General features: G+C 47.3%; 1 protein-coding gene across 1 annotated transcript; it reads right to left on the bottom strand.

Moving 5' to 3' along the window:
* Nucleotides 1–672: 672 nt before the first annotated feature.
* On the bottom strand, nt 673–15,002 carry peli1b (pellino E3 ubiquitin protein ligase 1b). Its single transcript, XM_042066195.1, has 6 exons — nt 14,840–15,002; nt 14,100–14,296; nt 12,414–12,515; nt 10,657–10,854; nt 10,038–10,226; nt 673–4,180 (listed from the first exon to the last, which is right to left on the bottom strand). Exons 1-6 carry the CDS (start codon nt 15,000–15,002, stop codon nt 3,485–3,487), a joined length of 1,545 nt encoding a protein of 514 aa, XP_041922129.1. The 3' UTR covers nt 673–3,484.
* Nucleotides 15,003–15,779: the final 777 nt, after the last annotated feature.

Below are 15,779 nucleotides of genomic sequence, written 5' to 3'. Positions count from 1 at the left end.
GAGAGAGAGAGAGAGAGAGAGAGAGAGAGAGAGAGAGATCATAGAAGTGCTGCTATATACACAACCGTGGCAATCTTATAGCATAGGGAAATGTGACCACTACGCTGCCTCCCTGTGGATTATACATGACATTGCACAATGGAATAAACCAGGCTCTTCAAAGTGCTCTGTGAAGTCTCAACCAAGGTTCATAGACTGAGAATACTTCTTACTCAGAGGTGCACATGCGATGTATGTAGACTGTAAAAACTGGGATGTGTGTCAAGGCTGGATGCAAGAGAAAAGACTACATTAAACCAGCTACCTGCAGCAACAACAACCTGTCATTCCTTAAAGAGGGTCTGAAGACATGGTGGAACAGATACTTGTTTACATAACAATGGCATCATTACTGGGGATGAATCAAAATGGGCCTAATAGACCTTAAAAAAGAACCCTGAAAATCAATGTTTCAGAGTATCATCATGTAAAATTCTGATTTGCATGCTTTCAGAAGAACATTTGCTTTTAGAGGTTGTGCTGTGTTAACCCTGCAATATGGAATCTAAATGTCCTTGGAGACAGTTTTCATTTTACCATCTGCCCCCACAACGCCACCATATTTTACTTCACCTCCACATCTGTAGACAGGCTGGCAGCCTGGCACACAGAAGACACACAAAATGCACAGAATCCTTTTAAAAACTTTATTGTTTAAAGTTGGTACAAAAAGAACAGGTAAAATCAAAAACATTCTCAGCTTTTTTTTTGCTGTGAAGCATTGGAAAATTCCAGAGCGAAGGTCAGGCAGGCTTCGGGAGGTGGGGGAGAGGACATGGGTGGGGTGGGGGGGGGGGGTACAGAAAAACACTGTGCTGCTGTAAAAGGGGGCGGAGGGGTGAGGTTCATGCATTCAGGCCAGCCTTTAGAAGACAGAGGGACAAACACAACAGTCAGGAGGACATAGAAAATAAAGCCCTTGGCGCACAGGTTTCTTCCAAGAGAAACACGCGGTGCTTTGAACAGGTCAGCTTGAACACGTTTAATACTGGATCAAAGAACAGAGAGCACAGTGAGACACAACATGAACATGGTGATGTGGTGGGGGGTGTGGCATTTACTTTAATTTGAGTTGCGCCACCTCCTCAGATGGCCTTGACAAAGACAGCTCTGTGTGTGTGTGTGTGTGGGTGGGTGGGGGGTGGGGTGGGGTTGGGGTTTGGGGGGGTTTAGCACAGGCTGGTGGGGGCTCCTCCCTGAGCTGGGGGGGATGCTGCGCTGGAGTTTCTGCCTCACATTCAGTACAGCGGCCAAACCCTCCTTCTGGGACCAACCCCATATAGTCAACACGCACACGCACACACGTTGGTCCACAGAAAGGTGGCAGGCATATACACACATACAAACACTTGTATGGTGTGTGTGTGTACAGGCGTTCCACACAGACACGCAATACGTTGTCTACATTAAAGTTCGGCGTGTTGATCACTTCACACACATACTTTCAGCACAGAGTGTATTTGTGCAAAGAACACCCATTTGTCTACTTCACACATGAATAGACATCACGTGCACACACACTATGTGCGAAAAACACACAGAGAGTCATAAGACTCACTACATATCCATGTGTACAGGGTGTAAGTCCACAAACACACTCGTGCGCACAAGCTCAATCACTCAGACTACATTCAGGAGCAAATATTTAGGTTTCATCTTTTAAAAAGGGTCTTTGAGTTTTAATGCAGATTAGCATTAAGGCCCATTTAATTTCCTCCAAATGACATGTTTTGCAAGCATCGCCAACAGACACTAGGAACAAGTCATCAGTTCAGGCAACACGTCAGGTCTTGTGATCAGGACAGTTGACCCAACCATTTCTCTATGCAATCTTGAGCATATGACCAGGGGGAAAGGGCCATTCACTTGCAGGTCTATTGTGAAAGCATTTATCATGCTTTGAGTTGTAGCCATCTAAGTAATAACCACAGCAGAGTGGAAAACAAAGTTCCTGCTTTTACAATGGTGAAGAGCTGAGAATCTCTTTAAGGGAGAGGTGGAATTCTGGCGAGAGAGAGAGAGAGAGAGAGGTCACAATTCCTCACTGGTCACCCCAGCAGGAGTGTAACGGTGTTGGGGTGAGAAACCTGGAAGTCAGGGCCTGAGAGTGGCCAGAATTTAAGGCCACATAACACATACACACACAGACAGATACACACACACGCGCGCACGCGCACACACACACGCACACACACACATAAATACATACACACACACACACACACACACACACACACACAAACACCCATTTGGGACACAATGAGTAAAGACAGGGCTGAATGTTTCGGTCTGTGCTTAAAGGGAAAGCAGACTGAACAGAAGGCTTCTGGGGCTTTTGAGGGACTAACTGTGGGCTACAAATCCCCCCACAGTCTGACGTCCGTGTGAAACCCTGATTCTATTGCTTGCTTTAGTATGGGAAAGAAATGCCATGGTAATGCATCAGATACAGTATTTTAGTACACGCAAACACACACGTGTTACAAATGCCAGAGAGAGAGACACACACTACTGAACTCGACAGAGAAAAACAAACAAATAAATTTTGATAAGTATTCATCAGCTACAAGAGAATGTTGAAAATATATACTCTGATAAGACCCAAAACAGGAATTCAACAAAGGCCAAAATAAAGAAAACAAACAAAAAAAAAAAACATTAAGGAGAAATGAAACCATAAAAGAGGAACATGGAACTAAAACTCCCCAAGACACGCTAATAACTGATTATATCTGATAAACATTTATACAGCTATTTTAAATAAAAACGTTACCAAGTATTTCATTTTTAGGCATATTCAGTAAATGAGGAAAAAACATCAGCTTTCTACAAAAGGAGCTACAAGTAGAGTGTTCTGTGTGTGTGTGTGTGAGAGAGAGAGGGTCTGCCGAACACACAAGAGTCATAGACGATACAGATATCCAATCACTTAAGATCAAAACAGCCCCTTGCGGCCTGTTAGTAAATGAACACTGTTTACAAATCAATCCAGCAAGGCATCGGTTGCTGGACGGGACATCATGTTTTTTTATAAGGTTATTTTTTTGTCATTTTCTGTGTGTATTTAGTTGAAAATATACTCTTTGTTTTTCATTCTGGATAAGAAAAAGCACTAGAAAGGTCACTTAAAAACGAGAAAGCAAATTATTTTTCAAAAGGAGAGAGAGAGAGTCCGACCAAAGTCGGACTGAGTCTTGCTTAATCTCACCCACCGACCAAAAAACGCCTGCCGCGTCGCAACGATGGACGAGCAGTAGTAGTTTTTTAAAATACAAAATAAAAAAAGGTCACTAGCTTATACTGTACACGTAATTATAAGCATAGTTTAACCAGGGATCCCTTGAAAGAGGGAGGGAAGATCAGATGAGAAACAGAGCAAGAGAAGGGAGAAAAATGCATAGTGAGAGAGAGAGAGAGATTAAATGGAAGTTGGAGCGACGGGGCACTAATCCACTGGGCCCTGGAATATGAGTCTGATGTAGCCCTGCTCGCCGCACAGCTGCTGGGCGCAGAAGGGGCAGGCGGCGTGGAAGGTGTGCGTGCCGTGGGGCAGCGGGATCTGGCTCCAGAAGGCCACCGTCTTCTCCGAGCACACGTGGCCGCAAGGCGCGAAGGCGTGCGTGGGCGGCGCCGCGTCCAGGTAGAAGCCCGGCTCGCAGCCCAGCCACAGCGGCACGTAGGGGCCCCGCGCACGGCACATGGGGCACTCACGCTCCCGCCCTTCCAGACCCCCTCCTCCTCCTCCTCCTCCTCCGCCGCCACCAACACCCCCTCCTCCTCCTCCTCCACCACCCATGCCACCTCCTCCCATATCCCCCATGCCCCCCATGCCGCCCATACCCCCACCTCTGCCTCTCTCATCATGGTTGCCCCAGTTGTGGTAGCCATGCACGTGGCCGCAGTGCAGGTAGACCCAGGGCTGCTTCTCGTCCACCACGTCCTTGCGGCGCATGCTGGGGAAGGCCAGCGTGTTGAAGCCCACGGGGCACTGCGGCCGCGCCGCGTTCAGCTCCTGCCGCAGCGCCTCCAGGTGCTTGACGGTGGGCGTGCGCGACAGGCCCTCGGCCGTGCGCCATAGCAACGTGGCGCCGCAGAGGTCAATCAGCGAGCCATCCACCAGCTCCTGGGTCTCATTATCCACCTGAGACAGGGAGGGAGAGAGTGGTTTGAATTACTTAAGAGATTATGCTGAGGGTATTCTCAAATTAAAAGAAAATAACTGTATTCAGGAGGAAGTGTAACAAAGGAGTTTAACTTTTTACATACAGAATAATCGATCATACTTAAATGTAACAATAACAGTGAAAAACAGTGTTGGGTGTAGAATTTCAAATTCCATTTGTGAGACAACAATGTAATGATAGGACTTGAGCCAAGAGCCAAGAAAGGGATTAATAGCATTGAAAAGCACTACAGGCTGCAATTCCTCATTACCGCCTGTAGATGGCAGTGTGGCACAGAAATTCCAATTCTTATGTTGCCTCCGATAAACAGGAGGCTAAAAATGACTTCCATATTGTCCAAAGGAAGGAAGAAACACGGAGAACTGGGTATGTTTTGGTATCTTGGTAACACACCCTGGTATCTTGGTATAAAATGTCTTATAGATGAATCATACCTGGCTCTAAACTGACGAGCCAAAACAACCTAGAGTTTTTCTAATGGCACTTTTGACCACTCTTCAGCCAGCTCATTCTCTTGGTGATCTCTTCACCTGTTGTCACTAGGGTTGACTGTGTGTTTATGGAGAACCTTTCTGGAGAAGTCCCTTTAATATCAGAGACACGGTGATGGAGGCACCTCAGATACTCAGTACATTTTGTAGTATAGTATAGTATATAGTATATATACTTTTTTGATCCCGTGAGGGAAATTTGGTCTCTGCATTTAACCCAATCGGTGAATTAGTGAAACACACTCAGCACACAGTGAACACACAGTGAGGTGAAGCACACACTAATCGCGGCGCAGTGAGCTGCCTGCTTCAACGGCGGCGCTCGGGGAGCAGTGAGGGGTTAGGAGCCTTGCTCAGGGCCCACTGGTCGGGGCTCGAACCGGCAACCCTACAAGTCCAGAGTACTAACCAGTGGGCCACGGCTGCCCTTGCTAGCGTAGAGAGCCCAGGACTTTGTCATATTTATGAGGGGAGCGGTGGGCCAGCCACTCTCAATCAGAGCCACTGTTCTCATAGGCACCACTGCTGGGATTCATTTGGGTTGTGTGTGATTAAACAATGGCACCTTTCAGCACTAATGTGCAGGATAAATGAACAAAGCCTGGGTGCTTGTGCTTGTGCTCGTGATTGTGTGTGTGTGTGTGTGTGTGCGTGAGCGAGCGAGCGACTGTGTGTGTGTGTGTGTGTGTGTGTGGTCTTACTGCAGTAACACACACCTCTAGAATAGGGTTGAACCGTGGCCTGCAGTGAAGAGGGGTGAGTTTGTATGCAAACAACAGGAGCACAATGTATGTGTGTGTGTGCGTCTCAATCCTGATGTCAGCATCACATGCTGCCCACACACAGGACAGGACAATCCCAACATTCACACCGACACAAAGCCGGCCAATAAGCTCCTCTCCGGACGGCCACAAGAGATATTACTCAAACACACACCAAGCGAGAGCAGAGCTCAGAAACATGGCTGCTGCTGTTGCCGCCGTGCCTAATCATTTCACACACACGTTTCAAAACAGCTCGTCACACTCCCCACACCCTCATACACAAACATCTGCCAAATTGTCAATATTGGCCGTGCCAACAGTAAACATATATGGGCACATAGGCATTGCCCCTCATTGTATCGAAGTAAGCGTCTCTATGTCTATATGTGTGTGTGTGTTTGAGCACATTTGTCTGCACTGGTTAGTACACACACACAGGATTTAAGTGTGCACAGGAGGAGGGTGCATGGCGTTTAATTACTGCAGGGGCAATCATTAATCAGAAAGAGGCTGTACTTTTCAGACACCCTGAGGGTGCATTTACACACACACACACACACACACACACACATTGCAGCAGCTTGGTGTGTACACTCGCAGAGTTATAGAGAGAGAACCACGTGAGTAGGACTGAGGAGAGCAGGACAAAGGGCCCCACTGGCTGCAGCCTGTCTGTGTGTGTGTGTGTGTGTGTGTGTGCGAGAGAGAGAGAGGGGGGGGGGGGGGGGGGGGGGGGGTGGCTGCATCAAATGAGGGTATAACTGTGTACACAGGTTTTAGGTGGAGTGTGTTAGTTGTGTATATTAAACCACATAGTTTCTTCTTTTTGGAGTTGCGCTTGGCATCTAAAGTCTTTGCTTGGGCGCAGCATCGTTTCACAAACTATGGATGCGAAGACTGCTGGTCAAATTATGTGCAGTGCTTAGCAATCAGGAGGAAATACTGTATATGTTAAGTTGATCTGTTTGCATCTTTCCAGTGTGTGTTGTTGGCCTAGCCTAGGGAAGAAAATATCTGTCTAAGTTATAATAGCCTACCTGTAATATCTGCCAGCAGCTTGCTTTACAGCGTTTCGCAGTAGGCTAGGCCTACTTCGCAAAAGTTGTGAAATATAACCGCATATTTTTTAAATGTCGGCGACTGCTACATAAAAAAAAAAAATATGTGCGTTCATAATACGTGCGTGCTTGAGATGAAACCAGCAGTTTTCAGCAGGATCATGCGAGAAGGACCGGTCTCTTAATTAATTTAAAACAAGTCAATGGTTTTACAATGTTTCAGTCAAGCTTTGGTTGGTTTAGATACAACTGTTATGCAAAATGTAAAGTAGTGGATTAATTTTAATTTGCTGTGCTGCATATTGGACAATAGATGCACATAGTAAATTATATAAAGTAGGCTTATTAAAATATGTAAATAGCTTAGTCTAACTTTGAAAAAAATATTGAAGGGAATCCAGTCCAGTGCACATGTCTTTGGCAAGTAGCCCTAGGCTACTACAGACACAGGTGAAGAACAGTCAGCCTCAGCAGTAAGCAAAACCAAATATGTACAGCTAGCTTCAAAAGCAAGCAGCCCAGACCCTAAAATTGGGCATTTATAGCTGTGAAGGTAATTCACACACAATTATTTTTCTTTCGCCAAAATATATTTGGTAACTTCTGTAGACATCCAAAATGGGGTGGGGGTTAAAATTAGTAGGGGAAAAAACTATTGCATAAACAGTCATATACTGTATATCTTTTTGTCGTGGTATAGTCTTAATTTTCATTTAGATGTCTTGAAAAGGTCTTAAAAAGTCTTTAAATTTGCACTTGGAAAATGTGCAGATACCCTGAGAAAGACCGTTGGTTAGCTAGCTCATTTAAAATATCCTAAAGTTTTTTTGACCCTGCCTTTAAAAAAAATCGGAATCGAGAATCGTTAGGAACCGGAATCGAAATAAGGAAACGATACCCAACCCTATTTACATGAGTGTGTAGATGTTTCATGAACTTATGTGTTTGTGTATTTTGATCAAGCTATGTGAGTGTAACTGCTTGTATTATCATTGTGTGTGTGTTAGTGTGAGTGTGTGTGTAAGTGTATGTGTAGGGCAGGCCGACCTCGTCCATGAAGGACACAGCAGCTGTAGGAGAGGCTTGAAAACTGCTGCTAGCTCTTTCCCACTGCTCAGCACTCATGTGTCACTCATCCAGAACCACACACACACACACACACACACACACACACACACACACGCTGAGTGTCTCCCCACTCTTTCAGCTGCAAGTTAACAGCCAGGAATCTGCTAGGCAAGGTGATGGAATGATCTCAAGTGTGTGTGGGTGGGTGTGCGTGCATTTAGTAGGCTTAAAGAGACTAAATAAATTTCGCAATGGAGAGTAAATGAAGGCTAAACCTTCTCTGCCCCTGTCGACATATTGCTTTCGCTCCATTTCCACCGAAACCTGCCTGTGCCTTTTTAACTGCAGAGCCAGTCGCCTCCAATCATCAAATGAGGACTTAATTATGCCACGGCTGTTTACTGCAGAGATAGCTACGCCGTTGATAAAACGGAAATCAGTATAGTGCAGTGCAGAGAGGTGCCGTGTAGGTGTGCGGCTATTAAAAAAACTACCGATAATAATAATCCTCCTCAGCAGCTCTTTACAAGGACTTTGCCATTTGGAAGTGCACAGCAAGCAGTATGGATGTGGGCTCTGGTTGATTTCCTCTTCACTTTTTCCCTCTCAAACTCCCTCCCTATATTTTAGTGTTTAATGGTGCGTTCATAAAGTGGGAAATGGGAAAGTTCCAACCTCTGAGCGGAAGAATACACCTGAACGCATGTCTAACTACAAAACATCCCACTTGCTCTATTCATATTCTTTAATGCATTATTCCAAGAGTATTTGGAAGATGTTTAAGAAGTGCTCTCTGAGTAAATGTTTAGTTGGTGTGTGTGTGTGTGTGTGTGTGTGTGTGTGTGGATGTTATTTGGGCTGGCATTAGAGCAGTGTTTGGCTTAGAGTTGGCCTGTGCTGCTGTCTGGTGAAGCCCCCTCTGGGGCACACTGGGAGGCCGCGTACGAGGCCGGCCGGCCGGCCGGCGGTGTTGTCTGTGCCGTGTTTTCTCTGCCTGTGATGACTGAGATTAGCATGGCGCCCCTCGTCCGAGCCCGGTCCACAACCCCAACCCCACGGGTGAGAAACAGGTCGAGACAAAGGGAGACAAGAGATTGACAGCAAAAATAGTCAAAAATAGGAGGACACAAGACTACTTCGAAAAGGCGACCAGATGCTCCAATTGAGTACGCATTTGAGAATATCATTTTTTTTTTTATATATGAGTGTATGGGGGGAGGTGGGGGACTAACAATGTTATGAAATGTAGTGACATTAGGGAAATCCAGTGTTGCTTTCACAGTGGTTCCAGTCAGTGTTTAGCGGAGTGAAGTCAGGGGCGATGAACTGGATATTTTGACAGTGCCCAATGAGCCGTTGGGAACAAGCCACAAGTGTGGACTTAGCAATCAGATGGTACCTCTGCAGAGGTCACAGTCCTGCGACAGTGCAGTGAACCCAGCGTAATGTAACCATTCGCATAAACAGAAAACAAACATCCACACACAAGTTTACTTTCTCACACAAGCACACAAAATTCTTTCCCTTCTGGTCGCTACTGACTGTCTTGTGGGGTAGAAGCCGGCAGAGTAACGGCGTGTTCCGATTGGTGGCCAGGCCTGACGAACATGAGGAGGTTGTCCGAGGCTTCTCTTACAGGGATCGCCTTTCGTACTTGCCGACGGCCATGTGGCACCTCTCTGCTGTTACCGAGGTAACGGTGTGGCACAAACTTAACCTGGCAACAATGTGACAGCAATGACACCTGTCTGGTGAGCGGGCGGTTAAAGTCTAACAAGACAGGTCAAGGCCACCAAAGAGGTTACGCTCTGCCGGCGCAGTTTATTTGTAAGCAGGATTACACAAAAACGACTAGCCCGATTTCCATGAACTTGGTAGAAAGGTATAGCATGTCCAAAGGAAGAAGCCATTAAACTTTGGACCTGATCAAAATTCCAGCAGATCCACAGATTGAGTTCCACGTTTGTTGCAAGACAAAATGTAGGGCCTTGGCACATGTGTGCATTCTTCAAGCGGCCTTGTCGATTTTTTTTTTTTTTTATCCTTGGAGCCTGAATGAATACACATCCAAGTGCTGGTTCTCTGCCATGTACAAATCTGACATCTTATTCCCGCATAATGTCTCACGGCCCTGAACAGATGCAGGAACAGCTGGCTAGGACACCACAGCTTCCAGTGTCTCCAGCACCTCCATGGGCTCCAACACCACGGGTTTCTAACATGTTTGGAAGGGCAAGCTGTGTGTCTCCCTTGAGAATAAATGTGCTATGAGCCTCAGCATGCATGTGAAGATCAGTCTTGGTGCAATTCCCTGCACTAGCAGGCTTAATAGCCTATTAAGTATTTATGTATGAAGTGTTCATATGGAAAATGATGACCAGAGTGCATGATGTTTGTGTGTGTGTGTGTGTGTGTGCGCGCGCGCGCTCTTACCATCTTGCCGCGCTGCTGAGCCGAACGGGTTTCTCGGAGGGTGAAAACGTTCCCGCAGACGGAGATCTCCCTCCAGACGCCGGGCTTGGAGTCTTCCATGAAGCCATTCCGCGGGTGCATCACCAGCACCCCATTAGTAGTCAGGCCGTCCATCTGACCGTCCGACGTCTTCCACTTGGCTGCTTTCTCCTGAAAGAGAGGGAGAGAGAGAGAGAGAGAGAGAGAGAGAGAGAGAGAGAGAGAGAGAGAGAGAGAGAGAGAGAGAAAGAGAGAGAGAGAGAGACAGAGCAAAGTCAGGGCTGAAAGAGTACTAATGCTGCTTCCAAGTTGTTGTATTCATTCACTTTTTGGGAACCAAACTACAATTCCCAGTGGCCCTTGCTTCATTTTCTGATCTGACTTCTAAAGCTGAAGACACACAAGGCATCTTTTTGAGCAATGCTGTGAGGCAATGTTTTTGAGTAATGTTGTTTGGCACACTCCCTGCGATATCAAGCAATATTTATCAGTAGGCAAATTGATCATCTGAATCTAAACACATGGGACCTGATAGTGATTGCCAAAGAACATTACTCAAACGGTTGCCCTATGAGTCATCACCCTAAAGTACATTTCTTACCCCCAGGAAGATGTTTTTGGAGGAGTCGAAGCCGGCGGCGAAGATGCGTGCGGTGTAGGGTGGGGTGCGCTGGCACATGATGCGGCAGGCGAAGCGCGAGATGGTGCTCTGGACCGACTGCGTGTCAGCATTGCTCTGGCTACCGGGCACTGTGTCCGTCACCACGAAGTCTATGGGGCTCTCCGTGGAGCGCCCAATCTGAAGGACGAGGGAGAGAGAGAGATAGATAGACAGACAGACAAGAAAGGAGGAGAGGAAGACAGAAAGAAAACAAAGAAAAAGATAAAAAGGGGGATAGAGAATGGAGAAGGTTACAAACCAATACAGCCACTGCTTCACTGGCATCGGTACTGGCTGAGCTTGAAGAGCCTAGTCAATGGCGCTCCTTTCTGTAAGCTCCTGTACAAGACCTTCCACCCACATACTTCATCTGATATACTTCACCACCACCCAACAGCACTCCATTTCAATGCAAGAGGCCACATCAACAAAACGTCAGAGAAACAAAATGGCAGCCAGTCACTTAATGAGTGCGAGTGTGTGTGTCTGTAGGTCAGGGAGACCCTGCGGATGTGAGTCATGGAGCGCTTTGAAAGCAGACTAGAGGCCATTCATAGTCAGTCATAACGTCGCAGACAGTTAGTGCTACAGTGCGGTCACTGTGTAGGCATGAATGTACATTGAATCAGTACACCAAATCGGGCTCTTGGGTACCACAAAGGGACAAGGTGAAGCCTGTATTCGTGTGTGTGTGTGTGTGTGTGTGTGTGTGTGTGTGTGTGTGTGTGTGTGTGTGTGTGTGTGTGTGTGTGTGTGTGTGTCAGACAGTAGGAGCATGACAAGAGAATTAAATTTAGCAGGGCTGTTCCATTCTTAGCGGGATAATGGGATAATTGTATGTGCCTTGGCACTGCTAACTGCTGGGCCCATTAGGTTGATTTAATCCCAGAGAAGGTGGTAGAGACAGGAAGAGGAAGAGATAGATAGATATATAGATAGTGAGAGAGAGAGAGAGAGAGAGAGAGAGAGAGAGGAAAAGATGGGGAGAGAGAGAATAAAGATAGATAATGATACCTATGAAAAGAGAGGAAAAATAAAGCTATGGTAAGAGATGGAGTAAAAGACCTCCATGGTTGGAGGGGAGAAAAATATCTCTAGCGGAATTTCAGCTGGTGGAGGCGAGATGTTATTTAAAGAACAGCACAAGCTGCATGGATAGGTTTTCAGTGGGTGGATATAAGACTGCCAAGCACACGTACGTCCATCCTCAGGTCGTGCTAAAAGCATACCTAGCAACACACCCTGGCCTCAGTAGAAGAGAGACTCCCAGACCGGCACTGTTGCCCTGCTCTTTCTTCTATGATTAGGTGAAGTGCTGCCCTGTGACGAACCTAAATAAATAAGGGATAATGTCCTGCTCCCAAAATATACACCAACAGGATGCTCATGACCTGAGCACTAAGCAGGACTCCAGTCATGTACAGCCCTATAGGGAGTCATTTTGGACTGGCTGAAACGATTCCACTTGTTCAGACATGAAATGTTCTTGAAAAATACTTATTTAGGGAAGAATACTGCTATAAACCACGTCCCACTGTGGTTTAACAGAACAGGTTGGTGAGCTATGTAGCCGACACCGGCTGCACATAGCAACAGGTCATCATAACCCCAGTCAAGTCAATGATTCTGTGCAATAAGTCTTTGCAGGCATTTCCATGGGGTGGACATGGGCTGAGTGGCAGCGAGCGCAGCCGTACCTGGAACATGTCTGTATTGCTGTCATGGGTGTACTCCACCACCACCGTCTGAGCTCGGGACAGTGTGTAGGAGATGCTGTGCTGGTCCTTGTTGCTTATGGCCTGTAGATGAAAAACAGTGCAAGGGGGTGTTAGAAGACAATTGGCCATGCATGCGCGTGCACACACACACACACACACGACATTTTGATGATGATTTGTGGAATGGCAATGGCAGCCCAGCCCTTTGTGAGCGCGTGTAGCCTGCTGCTAGGCACTCCACAGCACGGGCATAAAATGGAGACCAGCTGCAGCTTCTGCTGGGCTCAACCCAACTATACACAGGACCGCACATTCAGAGGTGCTGAGGAAACATGCGTGTGTGTGTGTGTGTGTGTGTGTGTGTGTGTGTGTGTGTGTGTGTGTGTGTGTGTGTGTGTGTGTGTGGGACCGTGTGAGACTATAGGGTTTGAAGGAGAGAGCGAGGGAGTGACTGTGTGTGAGACTAGGAGCAAGCACATGCATGTTCACGTGAGTGTGCAGTACTGTGTGCACACATGCAAGTGTCCTACCAAGAAAGTCTGTGTGTGTGTGTGTGTGTGTGTGTGTGTGTGTTGGGGGTGGAGGCAGGCCACAGAGGAACCATTCATACAGTCAAACTGTGTCCAGATGTGTGAAAACAAAGACCACCAGCTCCAAAAGCTCCAAGTGTGATCACTATCCCATCCACTCCCACTCTCTCTAAAAACACACACACACACACCCAAAAACATGGCTATGACACAGGTTCTTACATGGACACTGACAGCTGCAAGAGGTCCACAGCAATAACTTCACTAACTACAACCCTCCAAAGACAAAACATACATCTTGTGGTATATGACATGAGGTACACAAGCTTGTGTGCAGGATCGGTAGCAGGCAGACAGCTCTCATGATAGAAATTAAAGCTGCAGTTGGCAAGTCTGACAGATTGAGGGTACTTAGCCAAAATGTTTAATGTTTACAACTCTCATGCCCCTCCCCCACTACCACTGAAAACCCCCTCATCGGGTTTGTGCTTGTCAGTGCGAACCAGACTGCACCAGACAGTGATTGACAGTCAGATCTCACACAGCCCTGCTCTGATTGGACCAGAAGAACCGGGAGCTGAGGATTTTTGCAAAACAAATAACATGCTCTAAGTGGAGTTTTTTTCTAAAACCGGCTGATTTGTGTTGTTCTGTAGGAGCAGTGTCGGTTTCAGTGAATATGATCAAAAAAATGTTGCCAACTGCAGCTATAACGTCTATCGTCATCACTGACTGGAGCAGTGATTAAGATCAGCATTCATGGTCACCACATTGACCACAGCAGAGTGGCCCATTAAAGGGCTGGCAGGTCATCACTGACACCCCTGACTATGAACTACACTTATCGCACTAGTATGAGCATGTCACTCCTTGTGTGGACACTGTGTGTGTGTGTGTGTGTGTGTGTGTGTGTGTGTGTGTGTGTGTGTGTGTGTGTGTGTGTGTGTGTGTGTGTGTGTGTGTGTGTGTGTGTGTGTGTGTGTGTGGTGTGTGAGAGAGTGAGAGTGAGAGTGAGAGTGAGAGTGGAGAGGAGAGGAGAGAGAGAGAGAGAGAGAGAGAGAGAGAGAGAGTGTCTGTCTGTACGTGTGTGTACGTGTGTGTGCGTGCGTGCGCGCGTGCGCATGTGCGTGTGTACCTTGGCTGCCTGAGGGGTGCATGCTACGTGCACTGTGCTGGGCTTCACCCCGTTGGCTTTGGGTCTCTTGAAGAGAGCAAATCGACTCTTCCTCCTCCCTCTGTCTCCATTGGGCAAAGAGCCATTGTACCTGAGCAGTGAAAACACACAAAAGAGAGGAGAAAAAGAGCCATTAAATGAGAAACAGACCTCCATCCCTGACATAAGCCAGAGTAGACAACAGCCAGAGGCAAGTCCCACACACAAACCCAGCCATCATGCACCTGTCCCATTTCATTCAGTAGAACACTTTACTGATACAACACAAAAGCAAACATATAGAATCAACAAACAAAAACAAACAGTCGGGTGTCCTATAGGCCTGGAGCACAGATAGGAAAGACAGTGAGGAAAGACAGTGACAGTGGTGTTATTCAGTGTGTGTGTGTGTGTGTGTGTGTGTGTGTGTGTGTGTGTGTGTGTGTGTGTGTGCTTTTGTCATCAGTCACCTACAGACTCTTCATTGTCTCTGGGCTTAAAGCGGTCACGAAAGCAACCAATCCTCTTAAGCCCCACTACCATCACACCCGAGGAGTTTGTACCACGTCATGATTAAAACTAGAGTGTGTGTGTGTGTGTGTGTGTGTGTGTGTGTGTGTGTGTGTGTACACATTTATCTTGAGGCCAAGGCAGCTTAACCAGGAAACAACTGCCTCCACTCATGGAGCAAAGCCGTATTAAGTTAGAGTATAAAGAGACACAATTGTCCAGGCATTCCTTGGGGCCGACTCTCCTTGGGGGTGTGGACGTGAGCGCCTCAGCGGTCTCACACCCGAGGCCCAGCCTGGCGCTCCACATGGAGACCTGGGGGGCTGGGGCCACTGGCGGACAGCTAAGGGCAGAGGACCACAGAGGCCAAGGCATCCCGACTCGTCTGGCTGTTAATTGAGTCATCAGCGCTGGGCGGCCGACACACACACACAGTAACTATACAGGAGCCATTTGCTTCATGCTTCATCAATCAAATCATACCGCAGGTCCTACAGAGTGCTTTGCTGTTCATGTTGATGACAGGGTAGGGTGATTACTCCTTGGTCAAGGGCAGGCCTCATTCTGATGTTGCGTAATTTTGCCTGCATGGCTATTAGTCTGTGTGTGTGTGTGTGCTAAGACTGCAGTGCCATATAGCATAGAAGATGACCATTCCGCTTTGGCTAGGATCTGAGTATAAGTATGCAGTACAACAACATTCTAATGTAATCACCCTTCCCATGACCCCCCCGGGCACGCGCACGCGCACACACACACACACACACACACACACACGCACGCGCACAACACACGCACGCGCACACACAGAGAGAGTGAATCAACCGCTCCAGTAAGTTTCAAGCACCAGTTAAAAGTTCAGCCCCACCTAGCTCGATATAAGTCTCCGCAAACAAATGTCAGTGAAGGACTGCGTGTACTCGTGCAGCGTTCCCTCTATAGGCCAGAGGAGACACAGGAGTGCACTGAGCACAAGTCCGTAAGAGCCCTTTCAAGAACCGACTCGGAGAGGAGATTGGAGCCATGGGAAAGACGAGACAGCCTTTCATCCTCTGAAGAGTGGCACTCGCCCAGCGTCTGTGGTTAGGTCCACAGGTAGGCTGAGGCAGCGTGTAAACGCACACAGAAAGAATGTCAACAAAATGCTCCGAC

The sequence above is a fragment of the Alosa sapidissima genome, chromosome 16 (assembly GCF_018492685.1).
Source record: "Alosa sapidissima isolate fAloSap1 chromosome 16, fAloSap1.pri, whole genome shotgun sequence".
Classification (NCBI taxonomy): domain Eukaryota; kingdom Metazoa; phylum Chordata; class Actinopteri; order Clupeiformes; family Clupeidae; genus Alosa; species Alosa sapidissima.
This window is presented reverse-complemented; position numbering and strand designations above follow the sequence as displayed.

Bases quoted from the DNA above. Each gene is read 5' to 3' on its own strand.
- peli1b (XM_042066195.1), bottom strand. From the start codon at position 15,002: ATGCCTTGGCCTCTGTGGTCCTCTGCCCTTAGCTGTCCGCCAGTGGCC. The intron at 14,297-14,839 runs GTGTCTCTTTAT...GGCTTATGTCAG, and splicing joins CAAGGAATGCCTGGACAATT to GGATGGAGGTCTGTTTCTCA. The intron at 12,516-14,099 runs GTACACACGCAC...TTTCATCTACAG, and splicing joins GCACCCCTCAGGCAGCCAAG to GCCATAAGCAACAAGGACCA.